We start from the raw sequence: 17,742 nt of genomic DNA on the forward strand, positions 1-17,742 counted from the left end.
CTTTATAGTAATGATCGGAGTTTGAGGAGAAAGATCCAGTTATTAATTTAGGCTCCAGGGGAGAAAGAAGTGGAAAGCCCACCGACGTTGTGTTGCCAGCCAAAATGCCATTCAGTTGGCTAGATTTTGTTAAGCTTCTAGTCTAAGGACATAGCGATGTTAGAGTCAGAGAGGTATCCAACAATAGAGAGGGACTTTCAGAAGATGAAGGTCTCTACCTTTGTTGTCCTGTCCTAGCAAAAAACAAAATTCTATTATTTTGATTATATAACATATACCTTTTTGAGTGTCCATTGGTACTAGAGAGTTTATGCATGGTGCATGGGTTTCTTTGGTGAAGAAAGGGCTCATGAGCTGACGCGGCTAGACCATAAGATGCCACACACTTTGAAGAAACTGCTTTCAGTATAATGTGTCTACTCCTTGTGTCTCAAGTATTGTTTTTGAAGATCAAGGTCACAACACTACACTACCTTTTGGCTTCATGCCTGTTTGGAATTCTTTTTAGAAATATGTGTATATAGTTTCTGTTTTCCCTGAAGACAGTGGTATTTAACAAAGAGAGTTTGCAGGTATAAGGATTAAGTTGTTCACATTTTTGCTGGTAAAATGTTTCACCTCAATTCTTAGGCTGGTACCCTAAGTTCCCTACATTTGCTCCTCAAGCCCCAATGCTTTTGGGGAGTTTTTGGCCAACACTAATCCCCATGGTTGTTTTCTTTCCCAGTTGTCACAGATGAGACTTTGAGCTTCATTCAGAAAAGCAGACGCCTCCTGGTTGTTCTAAGCCCCAACTACGTGCTCCAGGGAACCCAAGCCCTCCTGGAGCTCAAGGCTGGCCTAGAAAATATGGCCTCTCGGGGCAACATCAACGTCATTTTAGTACAGTACAAAGCTGTGAAGGAAACGAAGGTGAAAGAGCTGAAGAGGGCTAAGACGGTGCTCACGGTCATTAAATGGAAAGGGGAAAAATCCAAGTATCCACAGGGCAGGTTCTGGAAGCAGCTGCAGGTGGCCATGCCAGTGAAGAAAAGTCCCAGGCGGTCTAGCAGTGATGAGCAGGGCCTCTCGTATTCATCTTTGAAAAATGTATGAAAGGAATAATGAAAAGGGTAAAAAGAACAAGGGGTGCTCCAGGAAGAAAGAGTCCCCCCAGTCTTCATTTGCAGTTTATGGTTTCATAGGCAAAAATAATGGTCTAAGCCTCCCAATAGGGATAAATTTAGGGTGACTGTGTGGCTGACTATTCTGCTTCCTCAGGCAACACTAAAGTTTAGAAAGATATCATCAACGTTCTGTCACCAGTCTCTGATGCCACTATGTTCTTTGCAGGCAAAGACTTGTTCAATGCGAATTTCCCCTTCTACATTGTCTATCCGTGTTTTTATATGTCTCCATTCTTTTTAAAATCTTAACATATGGAGCAGCCTTTCCTACGAATTTAAATATGCCTTTAAAATAAGTCACTGTTGACAGGGTCATGAGTTTCCGAGTATAGTTTTCTTTTTATCTTATTTTTACTCGTCCGTTGAAAAGATAATCAAGGCCTACATTTTAGCTGAGGATAATGAACTTTTTTCCTCATTCGGCTGTGTAGTACATAACCACAGCAAGACTGACATCCACTTAGGATGATACAAAGCAGTGTAACTGAAAATGTTTCTTTTAATTGATTTAAAGGACTTGTCTTCTATACCACCCTTGTCCTCATCTCAGGTAATTTATGAAATCTATGTAAACTTGAAAAATATTTCTTAATTTTTGTTTTTGCTCCAGTCAATTCCTGATTATCCGCAGGTCAACCCACATTTTTTCATTCCTTCTCCCTATCTGCTTATATCGCATTGCTCATTTAGAGTTTGCAGGAGGCTCCATACTAGGTTCAGTCTGAAAGAAATCTCCTAATGGTGCTATAGAGAGGGAGGTAACAGAAAGACTCTTTTAGGGCATTTTTCTGACTCATGAAAAGAGCACAGAAAAGGATGTTTGGCAATTTGTCTTTTAAATCTTAACCTTGCTAATGTGAATACTGGGAAAGTGATTTTTTCTCACTTGTTTTTGTTGCTCCATTGTAAAGGGCGGAGGTCAGTCTTAGTGGCCTTGAGAGTTGCTTTTGGCATTAATATTCTAAGAGAATTAACTGTATTTCCTGTCACCTATTCACTAGTGCAGGAAATATACTTGCTCCAAATAAGTCAGTATGAGAAGTCACTGTCAATGAAAGTTGTTTTGTTTGTTTTCAGTAATATTTTGCTGTTTTTAAGACTTGGAAAACTAAGTGCAGAGTTTACAGAGTGGTAAATATCTATGTTACATGTAGATTATACATATATATACACACATGTGTATATGAGATATATATCTTATATCTCCACAAACACAAATTATATATATATACATATCCACACACATACATTACATATATCTGTGTGTATAAATCCACATGCACATGAAATATATATATATATATATATATATATATATAATTTGTGTGTGTGTATGTGTATGACTTTAAATAGCTATGGGTACAATGTTAAAAAACACTGGAACTCTTGTCCAGTTTTTAAATTATGTTTTTACTGGAATGTTTTTGTGTCAGTGTTTTCTGTACATATTATTTGTTAATTCACAGCTCACAGAGTGGTAGTTGTCATAGTTCTTGCCTTCCCTAAGTTTATATAAATAACTTAAGTATTGCTACAGTTTATCTAGGTTGCAGTGGGATCTGCTGTGCACAGAGCTTCCATGGTCACTGCTAAGCAGTAGCCAGCCATCGGGCATTAATTGATTTCCTACTGTATTCCCAGCAGACACATTTAGAAACTAAGCTATGTTAACCTCAGTGCTCAACTATTTGAACTGTTGAGTGATAAAGGAAACAAATATAACTGTAAATGAATCTTGGTATCCTGTGAAACATAATAATTCATAATTTAAGAAAGCCCTTATCCCAGTAACATGAATGTTGATGAACAAATGTAAAATTACATCCTATATTTAAGTACCCTTCATCACTATTGAAGTTCCTAATACATCATTTCTCTCTATAAGTGTTATTGATTATTTTAAATTGAAAAAAGTTTCACTTGGATGAAAACAGTAGAAAAGTAGGTCATTCTTGGATCTACTTTTTTTTAGCCTTATTAATATTTTTCCCTATTAGAAACCACAATTACTCCCTCTATTAACCCTTCACTTACTAGACCAGAAAAGAACTTATTTCGGATAAGCTTTGAATATCAATTCTTACATAAACTTTAGGCAAACAGGGAATAGTCTAGTCACCAAAGGACCATTCTCTTGCCAATGCTGCCTTCCTTTTGCACTTTTGGATTCCATATTTATCCCAAATGCTGTTGGGCACCCCTAGAAATACCTTGATGTTTTTTCTATTTATATTCCTGCCTTTGGTACTTAATTTTACAAATGCTGTAATATAAAGCATATCAAGTTTATGTGATACGTATTATTGCAAGAGAATTTGTTTCAAGATTTTTTTTTAATGTTCCAGAAGATGGCCAATAGAGAACATTCAAGGGAAATGGGGAAACATAATTTAGAGAACAAGAACAAACCATGTCTCAAATTTTTTTTAAAAAAAATTAGTGGTTTTAAATATATGCTATAGGGACGTTCCATGCCCAGGTTAACAAAGAACTGTGATATATAGAGTGTCTAATTACAAAATCATATACAATTTATTTAATTATCTTCTGTATTGTAACTTAGATGATTCCCAAGTACTCTAATAAAAAATCACTCCATTGTATTTGGAAACAAAAACATCATTCATTAATTACTTATTTTCTTTCCATAGGTTTTAATATTTTGAGAGTGTCTTTTTTATTTCATTCATGAACTTTTGTATTTTTCATTTTTCATTTGATTTGTAAATTTACTTCTGTTAAAAATAAACCATTTATTTTCAGCTTTGAATTTTATTTTGTGCATGTGTTTTATGTCTTTATTTTCACATTTGGTCATAAGTGAAAACAAAGAATTGATTATTATATTCACAAAGAAATATAATAAGTTACATTAGTTAAGTGTCTTTCTGAGATAAATCTGAGTAAAATGGGAACTTCTTATCAAGAACATTTTATTTACATGGAAGTAAAAGTTACTTAAGTAAAATGAATTGTTCCAGAATACTAGGACATATTTTATGGGTGTATATGTGTTTATGTGTGTATGTGTATGTGTATGTGTGTATGCAGAGAGACAGAAAGATGGTCAAAAAGATGGAAAGATACAGAGAGACAGAGAAAAAGGAGAGAAAGATTATTTTAATACAAAGGAAAACAAGCTTATTCCTTTTTACTCAACTTGGAACTTAGGTAGTTTACAGGAATATTTTTCATCTAATAGGATTTAATACAACCACACGGTAGTTGCTTTGGAAATAGATAAAACTAATGCCATGACTTTAGTTAATTGATGATCATTTGAATCAAAGATGCATTTCTGTTACAAATTTTGAATAAATCAGTGATTAATATTTGGAAACATTTTATTTTCAGTTAATAATACAAGTCCATAGTGACAGGGATGCCTTTTTGCTTTTAAAAAAAAAAATCCCTGGCCGGGCGCGGTGGCTCACGCTGTAATCCCAGCACTTTGGAAGGCTGAAGCGGATGGATCAAGAGGTCAGGAGATCGAGACCATCCTGGCCAACATGGTGAAACCCTGTCTCTATTAAAATACAAAAAATTAGCTGGGCATAGTGGTGCATGCCTGTAGTCCCAGCTACTCGGGAGGCTAAGGCAAGGGGAATCGCTTGAACCCGGCAGGCGGAGATTGCAGTGAGCTGAGATTGCACCACTGGACTCCAGCCTGGCGACAGAGCGAGACTTCAGAAAAAAAAAAAAAAAAAAAAAAAAATCCTATTTGTTCATTTTACTGAGCCCTGTAACATGCTCAGAATTGGTTAGCTTAGTAAAGGTTCTTCTACTGAAGAATTAATTTTCCTCTTGCAAACCAGCCCCAAAAGTGTAGGCTTAGGATCAACGGATCGAAGTTACAAGGCAACAGATTTCTGCTCAGTTAGAAAATAGCTGTAAAGCAGAGTTCGACACTAATGGAATTCACTATCTTTGGAAATACTAGGCCTGCCATTACCAGAGGTATATAAGCATTTATTTGATAGATTTTCATTGAGATTTTGTATATGAGTTTTTTGCATTGGATAAGTGGTTTTGAGTCTGAAGTTGTTTCCAACCCTGAACGTGTTAAGTGACCTACTAGAACATACTGGTGACTCTTTGGAAGATTCAGCTTCAGCATTTTGCATGTGATCTACCTGGCTGTGATTAACCTTCCTTAAACTCTCAAGACTTTTTTTTCCGTTATATACTGATGTCACTAGCTCTTTAACGCAAGTAAATGCACAGTATGGTATGAGAGATGCATTTGGCAACTAGTCTATCTTATTTCTCTGTTTCTACTCAAGGAATATAAAGTAACCTTAGTAATGAGTTAGGAGATGGAGTGTTTTAGTAGTTATTTTAATCTACACCTATTTAAAACTGAATAGACAGAACTTTTACACACTATTACTCTTATAAATCCACATATTAAGATGATATTTTAAAGTTAGCATTAATAATTGATACAGATTCAATAAACATTAGTCCATATATGATTTTACTATTGTGTTCACTAGACATTGAGCAACAATAATTTAATCAAAGTGATGTATGCAATGTGTACTGTGTGCTAGAAATTCACATGTAAGCATCTAATTTATCAGCCCTACGAGTTTATTTTATCATATGCATTTTATAGATGGATGAACTAGGACTCAAAAGATATTAAGATAAAAATAGGGATAAATGGAGAAAGCAATATTTGAAACCACATTCGTCTTCCAAGTTAAATATTTCCTTTTTTCTATACTTCAAGTTTTAATAGAGAAAATGAAAGAGACAGAGGTTTGCTGTTCTTTTATCTACTAATAACTCATCCAGAGGAGAAAAAAAATTACCGTCCTAGTTTTCTTCTAAGTGAACTCCATGGAAATTATGACTTTTACAGGCAAGAGTATTCTTGAGTATTGAAGAGTTCTCAGTCATACGACATGACTTCAAAGCCAATTTAGTACCCCACAAGAAAACAAATCTCGTTATTATATGGCCATACCTCATTTTTTGAGCCAAACAGAATAAATGAGCTAAATTACTACTCCTCCAAGTAAACTTTAGCATTAAAAATAATAGCTCCTGTCCTCAAATATGAAGTTTTGGCAATATAGAAGGTATTTTAAAAATATGCCATAAAGTATGCAACTCCCTTTACAGTATTAAGTGAAGATCCTTCGGTATAGCCCAGGACCTTTCTGAGAAGCATCTCCTACATGTGTTTCTCAACGTCTAAAATTCCACCACTCTTACCTGCATTTAGCATTGTCCTCTTTCAAATCTAAACTTTCTCACTTTCTGGATGGAGTACCAATAAAAAAATTAAAGAGCAACAGACTCAAAAGACATTTTTTAAGAAGATCTGGAACAGTGTTTGTTGTATTTTAAACAACAATATTCCTATTGGCAAAAACATACATTTTCCTAAGGTGACTGTTTTGAAGTGAAACATCATATCACACACACACACAATTTGCATGAGTTCTCTTTGTTGACAAGCTAGCCGTGTTGCCTTAAGGTTATTTCACATTTCTCAGGAGCCAGGAGAAGCAGTAGACTTCCCACTTTCATATTCTCTGATTTATGAGAGGCAGCCTCTTAAGATTCTGAGTAGGACTAGAGGGGACTGAGGAGTTGCTAAAACACATGCACATGTGCACACACTCGTACACACAGAAGGGTTTTAATGATAAACGAGAATTTAAATTTATCTCTTAAGAATGAATGAAACAAAATGTCTCTAAAAACATTTTTGCACTCCTGCTTAAACCAATCAAAAGTTCTCAAAACTTGAGCACGTGTCTCTCCAATTTCCTTTCAAGTTCATGTTAAATCCACTGATTGAAAAAAAAAACAAAACTATAATCTGTAAGAAGCACAGCTCCCTTATTCCCTGTCAAGTTCACAATGAGCAATGCAAACTTTCAGTCTGTCTTCAAAGGCTGAAAACTCTCTCCGTTACTGTTTCGTCCCTGGACCAAAAGCAGAGGTGTTCACCCTCACACGGTGACTCTGGCACATGTTTTCAAAGTTATAAATGGCTAGGATTTACAATTTTGAATTTTTTTCCTTCAGGATATGGCATGTTCTAAGCTCCTGAATCTCACAGTGAGTTAAGCATTACATTTATTTGAAGAACTTTCCCTTGGGATCTGTCCAAATCCACTTTGATATCATTAGAATCGAATGGTTTGCCAGAAGTCTTAGCTACTTGACTAATTCTTACCCATTGTCATTGTTTTTGCCCCTTTAATTCCAATTCTTCACACACAGACACACACACACACACACTACACACACACACACAGAAAAAAGAATTTAATTGATAACAAGATAAATACTATGAACTACTATGAACTGTCTGATGTTGTGTCCAAAAATGTTAAGTATCAAAGGATATAACTGAGAATCTTAGGAGGTGATAATTCCTGTTGCTCTTTGCTGATCAGACTATGTCAGGAGCATTATGTTCACTCCTGTTCATAATACTACTCTTAGAAGACACATCTATAAACTGAACATTATCCAGAGGAAAATGGTAAACATGCAGAGGAGACATGAGGCCATGTCATTTATGGAATAAGAGAAATATCCTGAAAATATTTAATCCAGACATAAGAAGAAAAGACTACAATGATATAAAAATAGTTGTCAAATATTTTAAACATTTAAAGACTCAAGATCTGACCACCAGATAACATTTGCAAGGAAGAAGATTTCAAAACAAGAAATAATTTGTAAACAGAGCTGAAATGACTTGCTTTTGATGGTGGCTAATATTTTGAGGGTAGTTACTCAATTGCCTACCGTGTGTGTGTGTGTGTGTGTGTGTGTGTGTGTGTGTGTGTGTGTGTGTGTGTGTGTGTTTTAAGGAAGACTTATTGAAGAAGGAGACTACTGCAATGAGGGTTTTGCAGTAGGAGAGAGAGACTGAGCTCAACTACCATACCATCCTTGAAGGTAGTAAATTCTTAGCAACCATTGGTAAGAGTGGTGTAGATTTTTTTGACTGGGTAAATTATTCAGCACTGAGATTCTGTCATCTCAAGTGTTTGTTCATTCCCTGTCCTCTGGAGGATGGACAATAACGAACTGGAATATTTGTAAGTTTTCACTATACATTGTCCTATATTTCCATTTTCCTATAGATACAGTGGAAGCAGTTTTTGATTTCATTCAGAGAAGCAGAAGGATGATTGTTGTTCTGAGCCCTGACTATGTGACAGAAAAGAGCATCAGCATGCTGGAGTTTAAACTGGGTGTCATGTGCCAGAACTCCATTGCCACCAAGCTCATTGTGGTTGAGTACCGTCCCCTTGAGCACCCGCACCCAGGCATTCTTCAGCTCAAGGAGTCTGTGTCTTTCGTGAGCTGGAAGGGAGAAAAGTCCAAGCATTCTGGCTCTAAATTCTGGAAAGCTTTGCGGTTGGCTCTTCCCCTGAGAAGTCTGAGTGCCAGTTCTGGCTGGAATGAGAGCTGCTCTTCCCAGTCTGACATCAGTCTGGATCACGTTCAAAGGAGGAGAAGTCGTTTGAAAGAGCCCCCAGAACTTCAGAGCTCAGAGAGGGCTGCAGGTAGCCCTCCAGCCCCAGGCACAATGTCCAAGCACCGAGGGAAGTCCTCCGCCACCTGCCGCTGTTGTGTCACCTACTGTGAAGGAGAGAATCACCTTAGGAACAAGAGCCGGGCAGAGATTCATAACCAGCCCCAGTGGGAGACACACCTCTGTAAGCCTGTTCCCCAAGAGTCAGAAACTCAATGGATACAAAATGGCACCAGATTGGAACCCCCTGCTCCCCAGATCTCAGCCCTTGCTCTTCATCATTTCACGGACTTATCCAATAACAATGACTTTTATATCCTATAATTACTGTGTGTGGTGGGTGGTGGCTACTATCTCTACCAACCCTCTGTATGTCATGAACCTGTGGGAAAATCTGACATTTTTATCATCTAATGGACTATCAGATTTCTGTCCCCTTTATTGATTTTTAAAAACTATTTATTTCTAGGAGACAAAAGACCTGAAGGACCTGAATCCAGAATTATTGCCTCTAACGGCCTCAGAAGAGCACACTCTTCTTGGGCCCTAGAAGGTCAGTATGTGAAAGTTGCCTAAAGTCTGATCCTCTATCTTGTCCAATGGTTTAAAACTGAGCTAAGAATTTAAATGTGTTTCTTTTCAGTGAGTTGATCAACCTCACATTATAAGTCAGTCAGGTGTACTTGGGCTATGATGCTTACAGGGTGTATGCATTCCCAGGGAGCAGCATGGAAAGGAGCTGGTTCTGGTGGAAGCTGTAGGACGAAGCTCAACAGAAAACCTACAGCACATTTTTCCTCAAAGAACCAAACATACCCACCCAGGGATACATGGCGTTCTCTGTCTCACTGTAAACTAGTGTTCTCTAAACTGCCTAACATTGTTAGCATCAATAAAATTCTATTTTTACGTCATTTTATTTGTACTAACAACTTTTTACATCTCTCTCACCCTTCTACTTCCTATTATTGTTGTATTCTGATCTGGAGAGTATTCCATTTCAGAAAATTGAGATTTGGTTTAGGTACCAGAAAAACTAAGATGCCTTTTTTGTTTCTCTCTGATATGTAATGGGAGAGATGTGGAAAATAACCAAAAGAGAGGGAGAATGTGACTTAAATGAAATGGAAGTTTACAAGAATCTCATATTTTTAGAACTGACAGATGAAAAATTCCGTATTGTAAGTGATGTAGCGTAGAAATAGGTGCCTTCGTCCCATTCAGGCTTCTGAGAAGGGATAATAAATTCAAGTGCCTACAAGGATCAGAAGGTAAGAGAAAAGAGAAAATGTGGCCAGATACCAGCCTATTTTACATGCTCTCCATCTAGAACTGATGTGAATAGGGACATAGGCACAGATAGTTATTTCTTCTCTGTAAACATTTTCATAAACTCATATAAGGCACATGGCATTTGATTTCCAAGTCAGGTAGATCACTGGCCCTCTAAGCAACTGAAGAACACATATTTCTTAAAAAGGGTCAGCTTCAGGCCGGGTGTGGTGGCTCATGCCTATAATCCCAGCACTTTGGGAAGTCAAGATTGGTGGATCAACTGAGGTCAGTTGTTCAAGAGCAGCCTGGCCAACATTGTGAAACCCCATCTCTACAAAAATACAAAATTAGCCAGGTATGGTGGTGGGCACCTGTAATCCCAGCTACTCAGGAGGCTGAGGCAGGAGAAACTCTTGAACCTAGGAGGTGGAGGTTGCAGTGAGCCGAGATCGTGCCACTGCCCTCCAGCCTTGGTGACACAGCAAGACTCCTTCTTAAAAAAAAAAAAAAAATGAGTAGCTTCTACTCAGTTCCATTTGATTTTTGTCACTAATTGAGCCCCAATGTTGCCATATTGTCCATTTTTTTCTAAAGGATCTAAAAAATTCAGATTTTTATATATAATGTCAATTATGGGATGGCTTAAAGTTAAGAAGGAAAAAACAAAGAGCCAAACAAATTATATCTGTGGGACATAGTTAGCCTGAGGGCAACTAGTTTGTAATTTCATAACTAAAGTGTTCAGCCAAAGAACATATCTCCAAATGGAATTTAAGTGTCCCTGATAATACCAGAACTGGAAGACACAGGTTGGCTCTAAGGACATAGTGGAGCATGTTTATTCTCTCCTCAAATTGAAGACATCTGGGCTGTTACAATTGAGCTGATCTGACCTAACCCTCCATTAGAAAAGAAAAATCTGGAAAATTGGGTGCCTTCCATTTACTCTTTAGAGGTTTCTTGCCTGTTTACTGTCAGAAAATAAGAAGAACGAAGTCTGCTACTCCTGAACATGAGCAGAATCAAAAAAGCAAGAGACCACATCTTACATGAGAAGTCACCTTTAATACATTAGCTGTGGCTGTTAGTGAGTTGTGGCCCAATGAGTGTCAGTGACTCCCAGTCAGTAACAGTGAATGGGCAGTGGAGAAAGAAAGAAAGCAGTTTCATCTCACTACCCCTCTTGAAAATGTTCTCAGAAGATCCTTTCTTTGTTGAAACAAACAAACAAACAAAAAACTAGAAGATTCCTACTCCAAAGATGGGGGAACGAGGGTCCTCTAGAGTAAATGTGAACTCACAATGAAACTTGTAATTAGAAAATGACAGGCCACCCTAACTAAATCTCCAGTAGAAAATGACTTAACACAACCCAAAGGCCTTGTCCTCTATTATATCCCTTCTTGAAAAGAATAATCCATCTTTGATGTATATTCAAGGACCTTCAGTTGGAAGACAGACAGCAGTTTCTCTCCAAATCTATTAATAATGGGTAATGTAAGTGGCTCCGAAGCTCAAGGAGGGAGAAGATTCTCTGACCCACTATCAGTGTTATTCCTTATTAACACAGCATCTCAAATTGCAAAATATCTTTGGAAAAAAATGAGAAATTAAATTTTTCATTTATACATTATTTTCTGTTTTAGTGAAGACAAAGAAATGAAAGAACTATTGGCAGAGTCATGGAAAATTAAATATGAGCTCATATTATATGAGTAGCTAGATAATTTTGGTGCTCTCAAAACTACATTTTGGCAAGTATCAATTTCCTTGGACAATATAAGTGTAGTGGAAGCAGTAAAAGTCTTAGTTTTCAGTATTAGTTATACAGGGGTCAGAAAGATAATAGACTATACTTCTACTGTATGGAGAAAGGATCAGAGGTTATATTATTATTTCTTGACCTGACATGCCAAATTGAATGTGATGTTCAGTACCATACATTTCAATGAAGCAAATTATAATAAGAAAGAAATTTTTTTGTGGGCCATGCATATCTATAATAGAAATAACAGGATTGTAGGGTAAATGGATATATCATTGCATAAGAAATATTATCTACTTAGTCGCATGAGTTTTAAATCAAATAGAGATGGATGTGAGTCCTACTTCTCTCCTATATGTTTGAACATGGTCTCTCTGAGCCTCAGTTTCCTACTAGCTAAAATAAAGATACTATTATCAACCTCATTGGATGTTGATGGCATTAAATGATATATTATACATTTATTTCATATGCCTCACCTTTTTTAAACTCTTATAAAATGTCCAAAAGCAGTATAGAACAGGAACATATTATCCAGGTTAAGTGACTTTCCTAGTGACACTCAGCCAATTATCAATAGGGTTGAGTCTCCAACCCAGACTCTGACACTTGATCCACTGCCAATTCTAGAACCATCCATGTAAGATTGAAGGGGAAGTAATTCTATTACAAAGCTACCTCAATGGAATTATTTAATCTGGGCCATAAAACATTCAAGTAAAAAAAGTAGTTAATGTAAACCCACACACAGCTAATTAAATGTTATATTAAGGGTCTGATATGTCATCTGACCTTGTCATATTATTATTTTACATGGCTTAATTTTAAAATATTATAAACTTTCTTAAAGCATTTAAAAGAATTTTTTAATGTCCTCTAGACTCTATGATAATGCTATATTTTTTGCCTTCAAAATAAATTATTTGAATTTTTCTTGGTGGAAAATAAAAATATATTCACCATTTACCTTGAAAAACAAATTTTCTTTGGCAGCTCGATAAAAACTGAATTTCAGAGTTACCTTCTCCTATAACTATTAAGAACTCTAGCAACAATGTATTCACTCCCAGATTGAAGATTTGAAGTGGCTGGGAAAACTAATGTTTTGGTTCAGAAAAAGTCATGAATAATAAATTGAACTAATCATAAAGATATGCACAGAAGGATAAGCAATTTATATGGCATTGGTTTAAAACTTTCGTGCATCTAACTTTCGTGCATGTAACTTGAGGGACACGTTACAGTGAAGGTCCCAGGGCAGGCCCTTCCCCAGAGAGACCAATTCATTAGGTGCTGGACATTGCCTAGAAGTCTGTATTTTTATATTGTGTCCTTGATAATTAAATAGAGCATTTCATAGGTCAATGTTGGAAAACTGCTACCTATGAGAACTCTTTCAAACTCTTTCCATATTTTCTGTATTATTGCTCAGGTTGTAAGGGAAAAGAGCCGCAATTAGGAGCTTGCCCAAGCCTTCTTGATACGTATTCCTTAATGTATCCACATTGGAACCATTTGGGGCTCATATTAAGATGCATGTTATTTGACTCCATCCAAGATTAACTAAATGAGGATCCCTGACGTAGGGCGGATCTGCACGTGGAATAACTTTCCCAGGTGATTCTAATGCACACAAGAAAACACGAACCATTAATTTGTATCTCTCTTTAACTCCTCTTTTACCCTTGTAGGCTCTGATTTTCTCCAGCCAAGGACTACAAATCATCCTCTTAACAAGGTGTTTGCAGGCAATAGATGAAAACATAGGGCATGTTTAGCCCTCGAAGTTGCCTCAGCACAAGGAAACAGTTGAATAGATGATTAGTAGAATGTATTTATAATATATGAAATATCAATCAGTGATATTTGGAACCTGGTGGGATTGCTGTAGTCATCATATGTATTAATCAGAATAAGATATGCTATGCCATGCTAACAAAGAACCCCAATATTTCAGTAGCTTCATATAACAAGACTTATTTCTTGTTTATGCTACATGTCCAGCATAGGAGCTTACATATTTTTTTTTTTTTTTTTGAGACGGAGTCTCACTCTGTTGCCAGGCTGGAGTGCAGTGGCGTGATCTTACCTCACTGCAACCTCCACCTCTCGGGTTCAAGTGATCCTCCTGCCTCAGCCTCCCGAGTAGCTGGGACTACAGGTGTGCATCACCACACCCAGATAATTTTTTGTATTTTTAGTAAAGACAGGGTTTCACCACGTTGGCCAGGATGGTCTCGATCTCTTAACCTCATGATCTGCCTGCCTCAGCCTCCCAAAGTGCTGGGATTACAGGCGTGAGCCACTGCACCCGTCCCAGAGCTTACTTTTTTTATGCTTTGCCATCTGAAATGTGTGGCTTCCTGTTGTGCTATGCTTTAGCTGAAATGTGACACTCATTACTTTCACTTACAATTCATTAGCCAGAACTAGCTCTGAGGTCCTGCTGTAATCATAAAAAAGGAGAGAAAATATAGTCTTCCTATGTCTCGAAAGAGAAAAATGAAATGAACTTGGTGAACACATACCACCATCTTTGTCTACAAATGTGATGAGAATAACATATTATGGAAGCCTGAAGAGGTAAGAAATCTTCAAACTGAGATATGTCACATACTTTGCTAATGAAAAAAACAAAAGGACTTTGCTACCAGTACTCCACCTCAGTTTGCCAAAGTATCAAGATAAAACAGCATGCAGAAAAGTACACCTTGTTTGTAAGTGTTCCCCAAAGAAAAGTTGTTGAAAGAATGCATAATAATCATAGCTTCTGGCTAAGAGAAAGCATGCTTAAAAATTTGAAAGTTACTGTATTTGGTTACCTTCCATTCAGTAGCTTTAGTTAGTTCCCTAAGAATGTGATGCTTAAACTATCTGTAAATGAGCCATTTCATTTTGGATATCAAAGGAGACTCAGAAGAAGTGAGGACATCTAGAACACAGCAGAGCATGTAACACAGTCATTAGAAAGCATCCCTTGATCCATCTCTCTGAAGAGCTAAACAGGGGATTCAAAATGAACATGCTAAAGCTCAAGTGAAGGAAGAGACAAAAACTGGTGTATTATGAAGTGTGTGCATCTGCTCTCTCTACATTTGGATTCTCTGCTTGTATTAAAGATTTGAATTTTTATATGACTTCTCTAATGTGTATGGAATCATTCGATCATGAAGAAAGGCTCTCTTTGGTTTGGCAAAGATTTGTGCTTAATAAGTCTTGGTCTATGTTACTAAGTTGTAATGCTGAACAAAAAAACGATTATTTCTTAGTGTAGCAAGGAGATTACTGACACATTCAAAATCCCTTAGAAAATAATTCACAAAGTTTTTCTCTTGAACAGTTTAATCATTTCAAAATATTTAAATGAAAAAAATGACTCTTTGAAATGAGCTTATTGGAAGAAAGAAGAAAGATTCAAACTAAACTTTGAAATCAGATCATGAGCTGTTTTTAACTTAACTCACCCAGGTAATGGGAATTTTAATACTTCATTGCTTTATTTTTTTAAAAAGAAAAAAATCTAATGTATATTTAAGACTCAAAGACATATATAACTTATTAATTTTCTATTGTCAAAAACTGTGTCATATGCTTGCAATTAATTTAGCATTTGGCGTTGTGTTTTGAAGTAACTTGGGCAAGTGGTTCTTAACTAGAATTTAATTTCATCTTTTAAAAAATTACACATACCTCGGGTCCATCTCAGTCTACTAAATCTCCCATATTGATCTAGATATGTGCTCTGATATAGGATAACTGTCTTAAGTTTGCATATGTTTCAATGAGAAATAAATGATGTTATATTATAAATATATATTTAAAAGGCAAAAGAACTCCTAATATTGTAAATAATCCTTTTCTTAATATTCAAAACTTAAAACTCATTGCCAGATACTGGAATTAAATCATTTATTTTCATATCTTATTATGAAATTACATAAAATATGAGAACACAAAATAAAGATAATAAAATGAGAGAAATAATCAGTGTAGTGACTGAATTGGATAGCCAAAGGAGGCCATAACTCCAGTATGTATGACATCCATATCGTCAGTTATCTTAAACAAGACAAAGTGTTTATGATGAAATGGTTTTGGGCAAAGACAAATGACTTATAAGAACAACCAAAAGAGAAAAGGGGTCGGGCTCGGTGGCTCACGCCTGTAATCCCAGCACTTTGGGAGGTCAAGGCAGGTGGATCAACTGAGGTCAGGAGCTCGAGACCAGGCTGGCCAACATGGTGAAACCCTATCTCTACCAAAAATACAAAAATTAGCTGGGTGTGGTGGTGGGTGCCTGTAATCCCAGCTACTTGGGAGGCTGAGGCAGGAGAATCGCTTGAACCTGGGGGGCAGAGGTTGCACTGAGCCAAGATCGCGCCACTGCACACCTGGGCGACAAGAGCGAAACTCCATTTCAAAAAAAAAAAAAAAAAAGGGAAAATAGAAAAATGTTTTTCACTCATTTACAAATATCAGTAATGTAACGGGGCAGCGAGATGTGTAAAAACTTTCTAATATCAGGCCATTATAGCTATAATGTGCAGTGAGTGTCAGGGAATAAAGTTGATTGGTCATTTCTATTATGCTCTTGATATCTTAAATTGGAGTCAGAAGGTATGAATTGGAATACTAGTTGTACTGACTGTGTGACTTTCTATAGCATACTTTTGCTCTCAAGTTCTTAGTTTCCTCATATATAAAATGGGAATAATATAATATCTACCTCATTGGATTGTTGTAAGGGTAAAATTACGTAATAAATGTTAATCTCAAAAACGTGTAAAGCACATGCTTGGTAGTGGTATTATATTGTTGTTAGTTGTTTATTATAAGAGAAATGTGGAGGAAATGAAGAGGTCTTAGAGAAATTCCTTAACCCATTAAATGCTGGACTACTTTTCAGAGCACATGGTCCAATCTTTCACACCTAAAAACTTTAGGTGTGAAAGATTTAGTATAGTTTCATATTACTCTAAGGGTTGAAGACTACAAAAAAATCATAGTCCCTGAAAAATAAGAAGTATGAAAAAGGCTGTATTTATTCCATATTGCTATTGATAAATTGCCCTTTAGAAGCTTAAAACAGCAGATATTTATTACCTCACAATATATATGGATCAGAAATTTGGGAAACGCTTAGCTGGATGGCTCTTCCTCAGTTACTAGTTGAAGAGGCTGTCAAATTGTTGGTCAGGGTTGTGGTCATCTGACAGCTCCACTTCCAAGGGCAGGTACATGGAAGCTGGTAGGAAGTCTCAGTTTCTTGCCATACGAACCTCCCTATTGGGATGCTTTAGTATCCACATAACACATCAGCTGGCTTACCCCAGAGCAAGTGAGCCAAGAGGGCAAGGCCAAAATGCTTTTTATGACCTAGCCTCAAAAGCGATATATCATTACTTCTGCAGTATTCTATTTGTTAGAAATGGTTGTCTAAGTCCAAGCCATTCTCAAGAGCTGGGGAATTCAGCTCCACCTCTTGGATGGAGGAACATCAAAGACTGTGTTAACACGTTTGAAAGTCACTGCAGTAACATACACAAACATTTATTTTCCAGTTGAATAAATTGAGGTCCAGAAAAGTGGACCTGGCCCTTACCCTTCCTCACTTCATTCTTAACATGATAATCAACTGCCTGCAGTGGTACCACAACTGAAATGAGAGCTGTCTCGTTCTGATTAGGTCATTTATTTTGCCTGTTGAAAGACTACAGAATGGGGGAAGTTATATACTCTAAACTTCTGGCATTCCTCTCTTTCTCTCAATTCCTCTTTCCTTTGCTCTGCTGTAGATAAAAGGCGGTCTCTTGAAGCTGGAGAAGGATAGGGCGGATGGGGCTTGTTAGCCATGTTCTGGTCTGGGGTCTGTGTACCGAAATAGAACTTTTATCATGGGTTCATCTCTAGAGAGATCGAAAACGGGTTTACTCTAAAAAGCAGCCACTGCAAAAGTAAGCATGAGCTTTCAAAGAAAGGTAATTGCTTTATCTGAAAAAAAAATACAGTTTCTTGTCTTACCT

At 36.8% G+C, this 17,742-nt stretch overlaps 1 protein-coding gene across 5 annotated transcripts in view; it reads left to right on the forward strand.

The window, feature by feature from the left end:
* The window catches only part of IL1RAP (interleukin 1 receptor accessory protein), a 149,077-nt gene extending 132,806 nt beyond the window's left edge, over positions 1-16,271 (forward strand). For 3 of the 5 annotated variants that reach the window (XM_063704459.1, XM_019024722.4, XM_063704460.1), the window contains one exon: positions 8,285-16,271. In XM_063704459.1, coding sequence (XP_063560529.1) covers positions 8,285-9,003 — 719 coding nt within the window. In that variant the 3' untranslated portion in view covers positions 9,004-16,271. Of the gene's footprint in view, positions 1-727; positions 3,937-8,284 lie in introns of those variants that run through there. The other 2 variants (XM_063704461.1, XM_019024723.4) reach the window with 1 other exon arrangement.
* The last annotated feature ends 1,471 nt before the right edge of the window (positions 16,272-17,742 follow it).

This window comes from Gorilla gorilla, chromosome 2 (assembly GCF_029281585.2).
Source record: "Gorilla gorilla gorilla isolate KB3781 chromosome 2, NHGRI_mGorGor1-v2.1_pri, whole genome shotgun sequence".
Classification (NCBI taxonomy): Eukaryota; Metazoa; Chordata; class Mammalia; order Primates; family Hominidae; genus Gorilla; species Gorilla gorilla.